At 39.3% G+C, this 14202-nt stretch overlaps 1 protein-coding gene across 13 annotated transcripts in view; it reads left to right on the forward strand.

The window, feature by feature from the left end:
• Nucleotides 1-14202, forward strand: part of MYO5A (myosin VA) — a 195604-nt gene that overhangs the window by 115626 nt on the left and 65776 nt on the right. For all 13 annotated transcript variants that reach the window (XM_043555398.1, XM_043555402.1, XM_043555404.1 and 10 more), the window contains exons 12-18: nt 111-251; nt 2367-2492; nt 3744-3827; nt 7323-7484; nt 8962-9059; nt 11471-11557; nt 11645-11753. In XM_043555398.1, the coding sequence (XP_043411333.1) occupies nt 111-251; nt 2367-2492; nt 3744-3827; nt 7323-7484; nt 8962-9059; nt 11471-11557; nt 11645-11753 (807 nt within the window). The remainder of the gene's footprint in view (nt 1-110; nt 252-2366; nt 2493-3743; nt 3828-7322; nt 7485-8961; nt 9060-11470; nt 11558-11644; nt 11754-14202) is intronic.

A 14202-nucleotide genomic window follows, 5' to 3' on the forward strand; every position in this document is an offset into this window, starting at 1 on the left:
ACTATCTCAAATTGTCAGATTTCCTCTTAGAGTGTTTTCTGTAAATGTTTTTTCTTGACTAACATTATTTATAATGATTCGGTAATACCAGTTTTTCTTTTTCATTTCAGCATGTCTTCAAATTAGAACAAGAAGAATATATGAAGGAACAGATTCCATGGACACTCATAGATTTTTATGATAATCAGCCTTGCATTAATCTTATAGAATCTAAACTAGGTATTCTAGATTTGCTGGATGAGGAATGCAAGGTAAATATGGTTTTCTGATGTACCCAGTCTATCAGAAGAGGTATGTCTTTGAAGTTAAATGAGTTTAAGCAGAGATTCATTCGTATACCATGAGGTGCCACCGTGGCAAGGGGGGGAGGGGGGTGTCACCCTAGCTTGCATTTTGAAGAGTCACTAGGCCCAAATGGTTCTAACTACAATTGAAACTTGGAGAATTTCCTTTCTCTTTTCAGCTGCTTCTAAGTTGTGTGAAAAATTAACATTAGACATAACTACTACCCAGTGTTAGCCACTTCTGTTTTCAGTATGCTTATATTTGGTATTTTTGTTCAGCGGTATGACATATTTAAAGAAATGCAAGAAATTGTACAAAAGATATTCTGAATAGTCCTAAATATCTGTGATTTAAAAATTGACTGCTTATTCTTTATTACTGATAGATATGGTAGAAAGGGAGTTTTAGCTTTAATATTTATAGACACAATATACTGGGAAAATAATGGATCTCCAGCTTTACTACTAACTGAGTGATCTTAGACAAATAGCCTATCCTTTCTCTTAACTCCTCTGTAGTTTGTATGCCATAAGTTACAACTTACCATAGATTGGTTCTCCTAAGCATCCAGCTTTCCTACAACATTAAGAATGAATATGATGCTCAGTTTCACTTGAAATTTAAAAAATGCAAATGAGGGGCGCCTGGGTGGCTCAGTCGGTTGGGTGTCCGACTTCAGCTCAGGTCACGATCTCGCAGTCCGTGAGTTCGAGCCCCGCGTCAGGCTCTGGGCTGATGGCTCAGAGCCTGGAGCCTGCTTCAGATTCTGTGTCTCCCTCTCTCTCTGCCCCTCCCCCGTTCATGCTCTGTGTCCCTCTGTCTCAAAAATAAATAAATGTTAAAAAAAATTTTTTTTAATAAAAAATGCAAATGAAAACAAAAATGGGATACTGCTTTTTACCTATAAGATAGGTGAGTTTATTTTTTATTTATTTATTTTTTTAACATTTATTTATTTTTGAGACAGAGAGAGACAGAGCATGAATGGGGGAGGGTCAGAGAAAGAGGGAGACACAGAATCTGAAACAGGCTCCAGGCTCTGAGCAGTCAGCCCAGAGCCCAATGCGGGGCTCGAACTCACGGACTGCGAGCTCATGACCTGAGCCGAAGTCAGACACTTAACCGACTGAGCCACCCAGGCGCCCCAAGATAGGCGAGTTTAAATTTGATAATACCTTTCACTTGATAATACCAAATGAATGTTTATTGCCATCTATACTCTTGAGGAAGGGCATGAGTTAATACAACATAGTTTTGAGGAAAGTTGACAATATTTATCAAAACTATAAGCACATGTACCTTTTGACTCAACAGCGGAACTGTTGGGAGTTCACACTATGAGTATGCTTGCAAAAGTATCGAAGGTATATGTGTGAAAGAAGTAATGGTGACCATTTTATAATAAAAAAAAAAGAATAACAACCTGGTGGCCATAAATACAAGAATGCTATCATTAAGAAAAAAATGCAAGGAGCTTATAGAATGATCCTATTTGTGTGCATGCCTTTAGTCAGAAAGAAAAAAGTTGGTGCAAATGATGAGAGATCACTCTTCATTTTATACCTTTCTGAATTATATAAATATTTCACTCTGTGCAGCTGTTAAGAACTTAAAAAAATACATGATATGGGGCACCTGGCAGACTCAGCCTGGCAGGCTCAGTCTAATGTCATTAGAGCACGTGACTCTTGATCTCGGGGTCATGAGTTCAAGCCCCACGTTGGGCGTATAGCTTACTTAAAAAAATGCGTGAAATCATAGTAGTTCATCTTTTATTTGTCAGGCTTTTGTTGTGTTAAAAACAGATAGAATATTTATTTGATTATTCCTGGTATAGGCAGATGGAGTTGCCCAAAGATTGGGCTGACTCACCCGTGGGAAGGTCTCAATCAATGCTTTTCATTAGTAATTGATTTTGGCATCTAAATGAAAAATGTGGAAGGAATGAGTTCCTAATTGAATATAAAAGTTGTTGGAAAAGCAAAAAAATGGTCTCTTGGTTAATGCATGAGAAGAATCTCATAACAATATTTACCTTGGCTGTTGTTGGTTTTCTTTCTTCTTAACTCCTCTAAATGTAGATGCCTAAAGGTACAGATGACACTTGGGCCCAAAAATTGTACAACACACATTTGAACAAATGTGCACTCTTTGAAAAGCCCCGTCTGTCAAACAAAGCTTTCATCATCCAACATTTTGCTGACAAAGTAAGGAAGCTTTATTGTCTTTTTTCTTTCTGAATACTTAAGTTCAAAGAGGAAAAAAATCAATAGTCAAGCGATACCAATTTTTTCTTTGCTGAAGTTTGCGTTCTTTAGGACCTTATAGGAAATGTGTTGCTTTGTCAGTTTTCCCTTCCTTCAACCTAGATGGAATTATATCATGAAATAAATATGAGTCTACAATCCTGTATATTTCTGCAAACCAAGAAACTCTGAAAGTTAAAAAATCTTTTCATCATTTATTTCTTGGCTAAACCTGATCTGTGACCTGAACTAACATGAGGTTATATATAGTATTTATTTATCCCAGTAAGGCTGGATATTTACGTACTTCAGTGTAGAAATGTTAATGTGTTTGATTACAGATTGCTGCCTCAGATTGCTGAAAAATTTGGAGGGGTCAGAATAGAGCCTGTGGACTTGTGTCCCCCTCTGTGTTTGAGTCAGTTGGTCCTTGCTGACAGTGCACCCAGACTCGCTGCTTCACAAGTTCAGTAGTGTACCTAGAAAATCAAGAGCCATGATACTAATTTATATTTCAAGGAAGTGTAAATAGGCATTGGGGGTAAGCTTTCTGGGGTCTCCTTCAGGAACTGAAGACCTTCTGAATCTCCTTAATCCTCTCTGGAAGCCTAAGAATGTGACTTTAGGTCACCTAAGGGCTTTGCGGTATTGGCTGGGGAGCATCCTGAGTGGTAGGTAGATGCCTGAAGTCGTTGGCGTTTTGGAAGCAGGAACAGTCCCTTCTCGAGTAGTTCCACTTACCAGTCGTATCGTATTTACCCAGCCTCCACCTCAGCTCTCAGTCAGGCAGCCATTTGTTCCTTCTGATCTCTCTCCCAATTTAATCTCTTCTCTCCCAAGAGGACTACCCTTCCTGGATGGTGATCTCAGTCATAAGAAAATACATTGGGTTAGCCTTGGAAGAGCTCTTTTCAGCCAGCATGGGAGATGAGAGTCAACTTCTTATGAGTCTCATTACCCATGTATTGGGGAGATCTATTAGACCACAATTAATCACTACTACCACTGTTCCCTAGGAAAAACAGTATTTGAGGAGTTTTACTCTAGAGTTCACATACTTCTTCCCAAGAATGGTACTGATTTCTTAGAATAAAACCCATTCCAGTTTGCTGAGAGCCAGTCATATAGCCTGAGCTAAAAAACATTTTTGTTGTCGATGACAATAATATCTGTTCAAAAGTTCTGTTAAGGAGATTTTGCATGTGTTTTCAGGTGGAATACCAGTGTGAAGGCTTTCTGGAAAAGAATAAAGACACTGTTTTTGAAGAACAAATTAAAGTTCTGAAATCAAGCAAGGTAATTATGTATATACATGTAACTATGTATATACTGTCTCTAATCGCTAATAATCTTAAAGTGTTAAGTAATAAAACATTAGGTTTTTATTTTTTTAAGTTTATTTTTTTAATTTATTTTGAGAGAGAGAGAGAGAGAGCAAACAGGGGAGGGGCAGAGAGCAAAGGAGACAGAATCTCAAGCAGGCTTCCCACTATCAGTGCAGAGCTCGATGTGGGCCTCAGACTCACAAACCATGAGATCATGACCTGAGCCAAAATTGAGAGTCGGATATTTAACTGACTGAGCCACCTAGGTACCCTGAAACATTAGCCTTTTAACAATAACGATGATTTTTCTAACAGAATCAGCTTTACTGTGAGTTTTTAATTTATCAAATACATAACACTTAGTGTGTGTCAGGTCTTGTTTTAAATGCCTTAGAAATGTTAACTCATGTAATTTTTATAATGAGGTGATATTATCATCACTCCCATTTTACAGATAAGGGAACGGAGGCACAGAGATTTCATAGCTAGTAAGTTTTCAAGTCAAATTAAAATGCAAGCTGTCTGGCTGAGTCTGTGCTCTTGACCGTTATGCAATGTTGTCTTTCAGTTGTATGTGAAATTGCTTTCTCCACACTGGTTCTAGATTCTCTTATGCCATTGTTGGAGACTATGAGAGAAAACAGGTTTTTTTTTTGCTGTATCATTTTAAAAGGCTGCTCTGGAAACATGGCCTTAAGCGCTCCATCCAGATGGAGATTGATCTTTAGATCTCGGAATACAGTTGCAAGTGTGGCCCAGAGTACTTTCAAATTATTTTCCATAGGCATATATACTAGAAAGAGTGCTTTCTGGTTAGAAATGAATATTCCTGATTGCAGAGAATGTGATGACTGCAGTCGATTGGTTATTAGGTCGGTCTCAAACTCCACTCTTTGACTCTCTTCAGGAAAAGTTGGGGAGGAGAACACTGTTCACTTTCATCCTGGGGAGCAAACCAGGAAGCCAGTTACTTAGTTCAGCAAAATGAATATTCAATTGTTCAGTAAACAAACAAACAAACAAAAACTAAAATTATTCATGTGAATCATTCTAGACTATTGACTGGCACTTTTGTTTTCCTCATTTATTTTAAGAGAGTCTTTTTAAGTTCAGTGGAATATTCTGTAAACATTTTTACTCTTGTTTTTAGAATTAGAACTTTTACTTTCAATTATTTTGATAATAGAAAGATCATGTAAAGACTAAATTCCAGTTTTAATCCCCAGAAAAGTAATGACTTTAAGTAAAAGTTTTTCACTTATAAGCACTGGGCATTAATGCTTTATAACTTATAGGACTGATGTATAAGAGAACAATCTTTCACAGTGCCTTTCCCTGAATATTATTCAGTTAGATTATAAATCATTTCTATTTATGAATAGTGATAAAAACCATGAAATTCTTGTATTAACTACTCTGCCTAGGTAATTTAGCTTAAATGGAACATTCACAGGCACCTGTAATCAGTTGTAGCTTTATTCTGACTAACTTTTCTGATTGGCTAGTGGATCCTTAATTATCAGAAGGTAGCCATGCATTCTGAGGGGTTGTTTGGAGGGACTCCAGTCTATGTAGCATTGTTGCACTTGGAGTTGGGAGATGGTGTATGATACACATAGCTTGGGTTTGCAAATCAAAACTGTTAGGAACTTTTATTTTACCCCTTTGGAACACAACTTTAGCACTGTAATACAAGATAGTGGTACAACATGTTTTCCTGTTTATAGACAACCAAACTAGAATATATTATTTATTTTGTAAAGCAAAGGATACATTCATTTGTGTAGCAAACAGCCATTATTGATATGTTTTATATAACAATTTGTTTTATACATCATGAGTTATTTCCTAAATTACCCTTATGATTAATATGCACATCAGGAGCAAATGAAATTTTATGATTTTTTTTTTTAATGTTTGTATTTATTTTTGAAGGAGAGAGTGAGACAGAGCATGAGCGGGGGAGGAACAGAGAGAGAGGGAGACACAGAATCTGAAGCAGGCTCCAGGCTCTGAGCTGTCAGTACAGAACCGTGAAATCATGACCTGAGCCAAAGTCGGACGCTCAACCGACTGAGCGACCCAGGCGCCCCATGATTTTGTTTTTTAATGAAACGGCTCTCTTAAGAAAATTATTTTTTCGGCAGATATGCCAAAATTTTAGACAAATAATTGGTAGTTGCAATTATAATTTGAAGGATTTATTTTATGTGGAATATGGCACTCTTTTTTTTTTTTTAATTTTTTTTTCAACGTTTATTTATTTTTGGGACAGAGAGAGACAGAGCATGAACGGGGGAGGGGCAGAGAGAGAGGGAGACACAGAATCGGAAACAGGCTCCAGGCTCTGAGCCATCAGCCCAGAGCCTGACGCGGGGCTCGAACTCATGGACCGCGAGATCGTGACCTGGCTGAAGTCGGACGCTTAACCGACTGCGCCACCCAGGCGCCCCAATATGGCACTCTTTAAAAGATACCTACATATATCAAGATTTTCTTGTGGATTAGTTTGAAGTCTCTTTTATTCCATAAAATTTCTCCCAACCATATTGACTAATACCATCCATCCACTTGTTAAGTGCCAGATCTTTTTTTTAAAATATTTGTTTATTTTTGGAGAGTGCAAGTGGAGAAGGGTTGGGGGATGAGGGGGAACAGAGGATCTGATAGGCTAACATTAGTGAGCCTAATGTGGGGCTTGAACTCATGACCTGAGATCATGTCCTGAGCTGAAGTTGGATGCTCAACCAACTGAGCCATCCAGATGCCCCATGCTAGATCTTTTAATAGTCTTTCATAGTGCTAACCTGGTACAACACAAGATTGATTGCAGGAATTATGCAATCAAGTTATCAATCCCTTGAAAACAAGTATAAAAGGTTACAGGACAAGGACAGGGCTTTTAAGTTTTTTCCTTATAATCTATGCTATTTTCTAAAATTTATTATTCATGATTATTTTTCAATCTTATGATATTAAAAAACTAGTTCATGACACCCTTCTTGCTGAGATCTCCAGTGATTTTTTTTTTTAAGCTGGTGCTTACCATTTGAATTAATAGACAGTTGAAACATGATGATAAAACATTTTGTGGAGCTAAGGTAGTAAGATAGGACTTTCAATTAGTATTTTGCTCATAAAATAATTAAAGACCAGTAGTATGTTTATAGTGGCCATTTCCTGTAGATTAGGATTTCAAGTGTTACTGGAGTAGTTTTGATTTTGTTTCCCCCAAACATGGTCATAGAATCGTTGCTTTTTTCCCCTATATTTTTGTAGCATTTGTGTCACCTTCTTCTGTCTTTAGCTCCTAACACATATATTGATTATATTTGAAATGGGACTCTCAAAGGAGTTACTTAAGGAAGGGAATCACTGTGGATTCCAAGTCTTCAACATTGTTTCTGTGAAGGTTTACATTTGTGTTTATTTAGAGTGTAATTTTCTTTTATTGTTTCTGACTCAGTTTAAGATGCTTCCAGAACTATTTCAAGATGATGAGAAGGCCATCAGTCCAACTTCAGCCACCTCGTCAGGGCGCACGCCCCTCACCCGCACTCCTGCAAAGCTGACCAAAGGTAGACCAGGCCAGACAGCCAAAGAGCACAAGAAAACAGTGGGGCACCAGGTGAGTTCAGGGAGCTGCCACTGCAGGGCTCCTTCCCCTCAAGCTCAGCTGAAGTCTCAGATCTTCTTCTGTTAGCACCCCAGAGGAGGTGAAGAGAGACTAGAGCTTTTACTGTGAGAACATGTAAAACCCCTCCTGCTCCTCTCCACCAGACCCATGACTGTTTAAGCCTTTCCCCAAATAATTTTCTCTAGGTCTTCATTCTGGAAGTGCATATCCTCCCTCAGACCACTGCTGCCTTTTGTTTGTCCTCTGGTTCTTTCCTCTCTGGATTTGTACAGAGCACCGGCTCACTCAGCGCAGGAGCAGAGGCCTCTCCTTTTTTTTGATGTTCTCGGCTCTGTGGGGAATAGGAGATATTACTCACATATGTAGTGTCTGGACAAAGCTGGGTGCTCTGGATGGGAAGCCAGTCAGCTTGCTTTCCTGTGTGGGGGACCCTATGCCCAGGTAAAATAAGAAACAGGGACTGAGACAGGACCACAGCCTCCAGGCTTGACCCTGTGTCCCTAATGGTAACTCCAAACTGGCTATACGCCCCCATCCTCCTGCTCACTTCCTGTGCTCTTGTAAGTCCCCTGCTTCTTTATTAGTATCTTGCAGCAGAATTTCCACTATACGTAATTAAATGGATTTAATATTCTTAAAGAAAAGTCATATTTCTAGTCAAAACTCCAAGTTCACAACAAAAAGCTACAGAAGCGTGTGTTCAAGGGGTGGGGGTGGGGGTGAACTCTAATGGAAATGATGGACTTTGGGTGAATGATTTGTCAAAGCAGGTTCATCAGTTGTAACAAATATACCACTCTGATGAGAACACTGATAATGGGGGAGGCTGTACCTGTGTGGGGGCAGGAGATATATGGAGAATGCATATAACTTTTTTTTTTTTTTTTAAGAGAGAGAGAGAGAGTGTGTGTATGTGCAAGTGAGTGAAGAGCAGAGAGGGAGAGAGAGAAAATCCCACGAGGGGCAGAGAGAGAGAGAGATTTGGGGCTTACCTGAAGTGGGGCTCGTGTTTTTACTCAAAGCGGGGCTCACCTGAAGTGGTGCATGAGCTCACCCGTTACAGGACTCGAACTCACAAACTGTAATATTATGACCTGAGCCAAAGTCAGATGCTTAACCAACTGAGCCACCCAGGTACCCACATCCTTGTATCTTCTATTTAATTTTGCTATGAACCTAAAACTGCTCTAAGAAAATAAGTCTGTAAAAAAGGAGTGGCAGGGAAAAGTGGTGGGAGGAGAACAAATGTATATTAGTAGAATAAGCCTGTATAAATGGCAGAGTTTAAGCAAATCTTAACCTAAAGCCCTGTATTCTTAAATAGTAGCAGCCCCCCTTTGAGGCTGGATCAAATTCATAGGTGGCAAAATCATCTCCCGTAGTGTCATTAAAATTTTTTTAACTGTTTTATATCATCATTGATTTTGACAAAACCTTGATGTCCCTTTCTGTTCTGTTTTCCATGCAGTTCCGAAACTCCCTTCACCTGCTTATGGAGACCCTCAATGCCACTACCCCTCACTATGTGCGCTGTATTAAGCCCAATGACTTCAAGTTCCCATTCACGTAAGTATTTCCCAACTACTAAATTAAAAAGGGTTCATCTCCCATAAGGATTTCCATACCAACAGAAGGAAAAAAATATTTGGGTAAATTTTGTTTGTTTGTTTTTGTTTTTTAGTTTTTGTTTCCCTTTGAGAATACGATAACAAATTAGCGGTAAATCAGCCGGTGGTCTTTTAAAGATTTTAGAAGTTGAGGTCAACCAAGCATTCCTAGTTCTACCTTCTGTTTTGAATGTATTTTAGTTCAAGATCTTTCTGGGCTTTTGTTAATTTGGGCATTAGTTAACTCCAGAGCTGGATTGGATAAGGCTGCGTTGGTGAATGTTCACAGTTCTCTCTGCTACTTTTCAACTGTTGACGCCATCAGAGAATGTCTACTATTACCAAATGTCTCATCCTACACAAATACCATGTATAAGGGAGAAGTTTTTTTTTCTTTTTCCAAAAATGTAAATATTTATTTCTCTAATTTTGAAAGTAATGCATGTGCATTGCAAAAACAGTTTTTAAGAAATATAAAATAGGATAAAAACAATCGAAAAAACATTCATTATACCCTGAGAGATAACTGGTATTAACTCACATAGATCCTTCTTGACCAACCAACATCCCTTCCTTCTCTGCTCTGAGTTTGTGTGTGACAGACAGAGATAGAGACTAAGAGGTAGAATGAGAAAGAGAGACAGTAATAAAAGGAAGCAACTTGTGCTGTAATTGCTGTTTTGTATCTGCTTTTAACTTAATATGGATATTTTACATGTTAGAAAGTAAAAATCCGTATTATCATTTTAATGACTACATAGTATCTCATTGTATAAACATACCATCATTTATTTAAATTATTCCCTGTTGATGACCATTTAAGTTATTCCAGCGATGCTACAATAAATATATTTTGCCAAACATTCTTGTATATTTGCCTGATTATCTTCTTAGGACAATGTATTTCCAGAAGTGGAGTTCCTGGGTCATAGATTAGGCACATTTACCAAAGGTTGTAATAATTCCCACTCCCACCCTATAATGTATGAGTGCTCATTTTCCTACATCCTGCCGATCCTGTCCTCTGAGATTCTGCCTTAGATGCAGGGCAGTTCTGAATGGTGCCGAGAAGCCCTTTCTGGAGGAAATGGGAGGCAGGAAAAGCTGCCACAGCCAGGGCCACTCTCCTGGACAAACCTAGGGGTGTTACTTTCTATCAGCCAACCCCATCTCCCACCACCAACAGAACGCTTGACAAGACAGCACAGCAGGAGGCTCAGATAGGGTACTCCAGGTTTAACTGGGGGTCTACAAAGAGTGATCATCCAGCAGGAAGCAGGCCTCGCTACTTCCTCTTCTAGTGTCAGTTTAATGTTACACGCCAGTTAACGGCATGAGTAAATATGAGTAAAATAAACATAACATATATAAGATACAATACAAAATAAAAATATTTCTCCTTGATGCGGACACTATAAATGCACACACAAAGTTGAATAGCTTTTAGAACACCACTATATATTTTTTTTTAATTTTTTTTTTCAACGTTTATTTTTGGGACAGAGAGAGACAGAGCATGAACGGGGGAGGGGCAGAGAGAGAGGGAGACACAGAATCGGAAACAGGCTCTAGGCTCTGAGCCATCAGCCCAGAGCCCGACGCGGGGCTCGAACTCACGGACCGCGAGATCGTGACCTGGCTGAAGTCGGACGCTTAACCGACTGCACCACCCAGGCGCCCCAATTTTTTTAAAATAATTAAATAGGGCATATTTAATTTGTTCCTCTTAGAGAAATCTCCAGAGCTGGCCAGTCTTTATTCCAGGTAGGTGTATAGAGTGAGCTAAAGAATTGAGAAAACAGCTCATCAGGCCAAGCCATTTAATGAGTATAGGCAAAATAGAGAGGGGCTTGGGGTTTTTAAAAATATGCTCAGTGGTATTCTTTTTTTTTTTTTTTTTTAATTTTTTTTTTCAACGTTTATTTATTTTTGGGACAGAGAGAGGCAGAGCATGAACGGGGGAGGGGCAGAGAGAGAGGGAGACACAGAATCGGAAACAGGCTCCAGGCTCTGAGCCATCAGCTCAGAGCCCGACGCGGGGCTCGAACTCACGGACCGCGAGATCGTGACCTGGCTGAAGTCAGACGCTTAACCGACTGCGCCACCCAGGCGCCCCTGCTCAGTGGTATTCTTATGGGTCTGTGGTATGAGCTACAGATAATGTTTACAGCTCTTAATCTTTCCTGCTGATTGTCTCCTCCCCACTGTCATACAGAGTTTTCCCTGTTGATCACTGCTCCAACTTTGGAATGTTTTCTAATTTATCCATTTAATTCTTTACAAAAGAATTTATTCTCTGGACTGAGGGGAGTACTTTGTGGCTATAACCAGGCTTCTTTGTGTATTACTGATGCTCGCTTTTACACATAGGTTTGATGAGAAGAGGGCGGTGCAGCAACTGAGAGCGTGTGGTGTCCTGGAAACCATCCGCATCAGTGCAGCAGGCTTCCCCTCACGGTGAGCGTGGCAGTTTTCAAATATAAGGAATCTTATGGGAGACATTCTTACCTCTTTAAATAAGCTGATGTGAGTTTCTTTACGTAGGTGGACTTACCAAGAATTTTTCAGTCGCTACCGTGTCCTAATGAAGCAAAAGGATGTGCTGAGTGACAGAAAGCAAACATGCAAGAATGTATTAGAGAAACTGATAGCGGTAAGAAAGATTTTCACTTAACTTTATCTGAACAGGTATTGGCCAAAGGCCTTGTGATTGTAACATTTGAATGCCCTGGGAAATACCACTAATCCAGATTATTTGGGGGTGAGAAGGTGGGGGGCACACTGTCTTAGAGGTCGAGGCTCATTGTGTTTAGGATGCTAGCCCTAGTGAGGGTGATGGTCTACTATCAGGAAACAGAATGAGGCCTGGACCCAGACTTGAGACACATTCGTTTTAGAGTTTGATCATTATCAGTAAAAGTTTACCTCGTACTTACTTATGGAAGATAAAAGACCAGGTACTGTGTGATTAAAAAAAAAACTAAGTCTTGTCCTAAGGCAACATAGTCTGTGTTGGAAATTCATTCATTTTAAGGTAAGTATAATATGCCTAGTGTCTATCAAATACTAAAGAAATCAGAGGAAGGCAAAGCACATCCCACGTGTGCTACGGGAAGGAGGAACAATTTCATGGAAGATGCGTGTTTTGGTCAGGCCCAGAAGAATTGGTAAGATTGTGTAAAAGTAGAAGGATATTCTACTAGGGGCAAGTGTGAAGAAGTAGGAAAGCCTAGAAATTGCTCAGAAAATGGCAAAATGTGTTCATTTTGCTATATAAGATTGGTGTATGGCGCAGTAGGGAAATGGTTAAGAAATGTAGGTTGGTGTTTGAAAAGTCTTGTAGGCCAAGCTAGGGAGTTCTCAAATTTCAGAATACGTCAGAGTCATCTGGAAAGCTTGTCAAAATACAGATTTCTGGGCCCCATCTCGCAGAATTTTTTATTCAGTGGGTGTGGAATGAGCGCAATAATACGCATTTCTTTTTTTTTTTTTTTAATTTTTTTTTTCAACGTTTATTTATTTTTGGGACAGAGAGAGACAGAGCATGAACGGGGGAGGGGCAGAGAGAGAGGGAGACATAGAATTGGAAACAGGCTCCAGGCTCTGAGCCATCAGCCTAGAGCCCGACGCGGGGCTCGAACTCACGGACCGCAAGATCGTGACCTGGCTGAAGTCGGACGCTTAACCGACTGCGCCACCCAGGCGCCCCAATAATACGCATTTCTAACAAGTTCCCAGGTGATGCTGATGCTGGTCTGAGGACTCCATTTTGAGAACCAGTGATCTAATTCATGAAGAATTTAAGATTCATGAGAGGTTTTCTTAGAAAATATTTTCACTTGTTTGACACTAATTTAGATGGATTACCTAACTTTGAGGTAGTTAGTCCTAATTATTAACTATTAGCTAAATGTAATATCTCTTCTTTGGTAATAAAACCTTTTTTTTTTTTTTTTTTTTTTTTTTTTTTGAGGAGCTAAGGCCACTATCTTTGTAATGTATAATAATCATGTTTTTTGAGTTTGGACCAACTCCTTTCTATCCTGGGTTCAGAAGGGAACAGAGAGCAGAAAGTAGGGATAGTTCTCCACCTCATCACCCAGACCGTGCCAGGCCTGGTTCAGGGCTCTACAGGGTGGTTTGACAGAGGAGGCTATATGGTAGAAGAGAGCAGGGGTGTGGTGGGGGAAGCTGAGATGAGACGCGGCAGGGTGGGGGGTGGGGAGAGGAACCACCTTCTAGCTCTGTTTAAGTTGTTTAGGTCTCCAGCTGGGCTTCCTATGTAAACTTTTGTGATTTAAATTGAAATAATTTTACATGTTTTACGTATATGTGGAGATTTCTGATTTTGCGGGTTCATGTGCAAGATGGATAGGAGATACTTATTTACCCTGAAAAGTAGTTTTCTTTGTTTTCCCTTAGAATTGCAGATCATGGTAGTGATTATTATAAATAAATCCCACTCTTCCTTTGACATGAGCATGGTTAATAACCTGCTTCCTTCTAGATAAAGTGGATCAGAATGCAATAGGCCAAAAATAGCATGCATATCTTGTAATCCAAAGTCAATGAACAATATAAGTAATTATGGTTTTGTAAAAGGAGTTTTGAAATTTGTAGAAGGATTTTAGATACATGTATAGGATTGTGTTTGTTTATTTTTCGATTCTGTTGATAAAAGCAAGAGATAACTATTGAAAACTTAACTCTTGATATGAATATGCAAAATTTTTTGTTGTTCGATTCTAATTTTGTGTGCACGGCTTCCTGCCTTTTTCTTCATGCTGGTGTTTTGTCCCTTCAGCTTTCTCATGGAACATACAGCCTGATGTAATACTTACAGCCTGAGTCAGTCAGAGGGAGTGTCAGCATCTCCATTTCCTTGAGATATTTAAAATGCAAACATGCAAATAATAGCTGCCTATAACTCACAACCAAGTTTTTGGCCTCTGATAATAATTCCAGGTAGAATTATTCTGGAAAATAACTCTTAAACTGCAGTTTTCCTTACAGTCCCTTCTATTTGCTCAACTTACATAGGATAAAAAATCTGGCTCCATTAGTTAATTATGATGTAGCCCAAGTTTTAGCTACTAGCTTCA

Source organism: Prionailurus bengalensis, chromosome B3 (assembly GCF_016509475.1).
Source record: "Prionailurus bengalensis isolate Pbe53 chromosome B3, Fcat_Pben_1.1_paternal_pri, whole genome shotgun sequence".
Classification (NCBI taxonomy): Eukaryota; Metazoa; Chordata; class Mammalia; order Carnivora; family Felidae; genus Prionailurus; species Prionailurus bengalensis.